At 36.4% G+C, this 4,291-nt stretch overlaps 1 protein-coding gene across 1 annotated transcript; it reads left to right on the plus strand.

Annotated features, from left to right (window-relative positions):
- Positions 1–274: 274 nt before the first annotated feature.
- HTR1F (5-hydroxytryptamine receptor 1F) lies at positions 275–1,390 on the plus strand. Its single transcript, XM_063304421.1, has one exon. It carries the CDS (start codon positions 275–277, stop codon positions 1,388–1,390), a length of 1,116 nt encoding a protein of 371 aa, XP_063160491.1.
- Positions 1,391–4,291: the final 2,901 nt, after the last annotated feature.

Consider the following 4,291-nt stretch of genomic DNA (forward strand, 5'->3'; position numbering starts at 1 on the left):
TTCTCAGCCATGGATATATAATGGTCCTAAGAGACAACTACTCCTATATGATATGGACATACAGTCTTGTACTCAAAATCACATATTTTTCCATCAGTATTACAAAAATACATTGCATGTAAAATTTTGAAAGAAAATTTTGGGAAGAAAGTTTTAAAAACTTTGTGTGTTGCATAATGCTGAAAAAGGAATGGGGAGTTTTAATTCTTTTTCCTTCTAAACTTTATTTCTCTGCAGGCATCTTCATTAGGCAAAGACTATCTTCAAGGAAATAATGGATTTCCTCAATTTTACTGAGCAAAATTATACACTGCAACAAAACGATACAGAACTACTTAAAAAAGTAACCTCCAAGATTCTAGTTTCTATTACACTTTCTGTTCTAGCAGTAATGACCACCGTCATCAACTCTCTAGTGATGACTGCAATAATTGTGACACGGAAGCTCCACCACCCTGCCAACTATTTAATTTGCTCTTTGGCAGTCACTGATTTCCTTGTGGCCATCCTTGTCATGCCCTTCAGCATTGTCTATATTGTCAAAGAAACCTGGATCATGGGTCAGGTGATGTGTGATATTTGGCTTAGCGTCGACATCACTTGCTGTACCTGTTCCATCCTGCATCTCTCGGCCATTGCTTTAGATCGGTATAGAGCGATCACAGATGCTGTGGAATATGCCAGGAAGCGAACACCTAAACACGCTGGCTTTATGATTGCCATCGTCTGGATCATTTCCATCTTCATTTCAATGCCGCCATTGTTTTGGAGGCACCAAGCAGCCAGCAAAGATGACGAATGCATCATTAAGCATGACCACATTGCTTTCACCATATATTCTACATTTGGGGCCTTTTATATCCCACTGGCATTGATTCTGATTCTTTACTACAAAATATACAAAGCAGCCAAGACTTTTCACAGAAGGAGTGTGAGTCGGGTACTTAAAGAGGATGTAAATGGTCAAGGTCTCTTGGAAACAAATGAGAAGAGCTGCCGGCTGTCTTCAACTGCATCATGCACAAAAGATAAAAGGTCTAACCCTTTGGGAGACTTGGACAGAATCCAGCTTTCACTGAGAAGCCCTGATTCTGAATCCAAGAATGAAAAGGGGTGGAGGAGGCAACGCATTTCTACTACAAGGGAGCGGAAAGCAGCAACTACTCTTGGCTTGATTTTGGGTGCTTTTGTGATTTGCTGGCTACCTTTCTTTGTAAAAGAGGTGGTTGTTAATACCTGTGAAGGATGCCAGACTTCAGAAGAAATGTCTAATTTTCTGACATGGTTGGGATATATCAATTCTCTTGTTAACCCACTGATTTACACAATATTTAATGAAGATTTTAAGAAAGCATTCCAGAAACTTATTCAGTGCAGGAGCTCTCTCTGAAAAAAATAGAAGTTTTTAGTCATTGGTTATTTAAATATGATTTTTGAAAAAGAATTTGGAAAAGAAATTCATAGATCTATCCTTGGTGGAACTCTGCCTATTTTACTGGAGAATTTACCAAATCAAAGGGTAAAATGAGGTTCTAGAAAGTTTTGTAGGAGTTGTATAATACATGTGCACTTATAGCCCTAATTTCATGCCATAATTTAGCATCACAACAGTGTTGGAAGCAAACATACAATGCATATCTTAATAACTTAGCTTCAAGCCTTTCCAGAAAGCTTTCCAGAAATGTTAAATCAAGCAGGATTAAGTTTTGGTGCCAGAACTTGGATGAGAATCTGCACATACACAACAAATTCAGTTCAGCGATTATTTCTGTAGAGGTAGCCCTCTATTTACATATTTAACTTTTAACAACATGTACTCTATTAAGAAAGGGAACCACTTATTAAATATCTGTTTGTATCATTAATATATCATAATGAATGTTCACATGCTAAAGTGTATACTGGGGAGAAAAGGAACTACAAAAGCTTTTTCAGATAAGTAAAAGTGGTTATAGTTATTAAGTACACAGAGAACTGTATCTATATTTGTGGGAAAGGGGTCATTCAACCCTTCAGTGAGTACAAGAACACACAACTGGAAGTGCAAGAGGCACCACAAGGGGAAAGGGCAATCAGTTCTCTGGGACCTTACTTAAAACCAAGAAGATACAGAATTCATTTTCAATGCAGCTAACGTAAAATTACTCAGTAACCTAAGGATTGCTATAAAATTTAAAACTAGAGAACTTCTACAGAATTAATTCATTTTCCTTTTTTAAAATGTTGGAAGGAATCAAATTATAATATATGTAATAAATATGGGAAATACTAACAGATTTTTTTTTAATAAAGGGTTTGGCCACAGCACTTCCTTATATACTAGCACTGGACAACAAAAACTCACTCTCCTTAGGGAAGTATATTCCAGGTATATTCCTCAGCCTAGTCTATCTGAAAGGGAGATTATGGAACACAGCTTGTTCACCTTAGAATCTCACTGTCTTTCCAACAGCCATGGCCCATACTCCTTTTATCTCAAAGACCTCAGCCAGTAATACCACCAGGGACAGGTCATGCAAAGCATGTCTGCTTTACCAAGGGCACTTCTCGTCTCATCACAAATGGTACAGAGTTGTTTCCTGGGGCTTTGGTATGCTTTCAGCCCTTATTAAAGTATATGTATCAGTATTGTCTATTCCTATTACCAGACTTTGTTTAAACTGGGCATATGACATGGTACTAATAGTGTGTGTGTGTATGTGTGTGTGTATACATACACAGTATATGTGTATGTGTGTATATATATATATACACACACACACATACATACACACACACATACACACAGTATATATACACACAAACATACATACATACATACATGCATACATACATATAAACTGCATACATACATATAAACAGTCAGTATGTGCCAAAGCAAGAAAAATAACAAAAGCAATAAAAACATTTTTTGAATGTTGGGAATGCTGGTTTAGCCTGGCAGTTGTGTTGTTTTAGCTTTGTTTTTAATTTATGTATTGCACATATTGTAAGCTGCTCAGAGTCTTTCTGGAATTCACTGTCCTTAATAAACCAAATCAATCAATCAAGTCAGAACTGCAGAATCATGAGGAAAAATTAAACAGGTTGTAATAAAATAACGGCCCAGTTAGCAAAAATCTCAAAACACTGATAAATATTAATTAATAATAGTTCATAAAATATACTAAAAATGTTATATCAATAATTAACAGATATAATAATTTTAAAAGTTTAAGCTGTTTTTCAAAAGGCCTATATAATGTCAGACATTTTTGAGCAAAATAATTCTCTAAGTACTTTAGTTGAAATCTCACTGTAGCATTCTGGAAACTGCATTTAGCTTTGTCTAAAACACAGATTTAAAAGACTGCAAGAACATTTATGAGGGAGTCATCTGATTTGGCTCATGAGGCAAACAAACCTTATGGAATCTATTTCAGCAAACTGGAAGGAAAGAGCCCATAAAAACTACTCCAGTAAGAAGGGCATGGACTAGTGATCAGGGTTCCCTTCCCCATAGCAACTTTCTCCTCAGGGTGAATTGTTTATTTGTATTATTGTTGTTTTCATTGTTTAGCTATGAACAGAACCTGCAATTTTGGTTCAGTCTCAGCATTATTGCACTCAGCTTCCTTTAAAGTCTGAAATGGAATGAGTGTTAAAAAGCAACAATTATCTTGGCCAATGCAGCCAAGAGTAAAAGGATATTTGGGGAGAGAGGACAAAATTTGGAACTGAGCCACTCATCCCTTCCTTACTCAATATTCAAGTCTTTAAAACCAGCCCACTTTTGTCTTCTCAAATAGCTAGATGCAAAAAAAAAAATTCCAACTACTCATTTACAAAGTGTTAAGAAATTGTCACTGTATTGAGAAGAACTATAACAGAATGCCCAATTGTAGCATTTGTTTGTGGCAAACTTGGAACAAGAGTCTTTTGCAAAGCAATTCTATTGTAGAGTCCTTGGTGCTCCCTGAGCTTGGGTGTTTGCTTGCAGACATTCCATTGGGTGACTAGGTAACATCATCAGTGCTAGTGAGTGTGGGGTTTGTTCTCTGTTTATATACAGTAGCTTGCCCTGCCAGTGTTGTGGGGTATGGTTTTCTCCTTGGTAGCTCCATGATTAGGGTATTGTTTTCTGCTTGAATACACTAATCTTGAATACCCTATCTATCAATCATCTATCTCCTCCCTAAATGCCCTAATTTGGATTTTGAGTAATAATTACAGTTTGGAACAGCACAATAGAATCGAATTTTACAAAAAACCCTCTTGGATTTGACACATTGTACAGGATTAGATTCTAGCA

The sequence above is a fragment of the Candoia aspera genome, chromosome 5 (assembly GCF_035149785.1).
Source record: "Candoia aspera isolate rCanAsp1 chromosome 5, rCanAsp1.hap2, whole genome shotgun sequence".
Classification (NCBI taxonomy): domain Eukaryota; kingdom Metazoa; phylum Chordata; class Lepidosauria; order Squamata; family Boidae; genus Candoia; species Candoia aspera.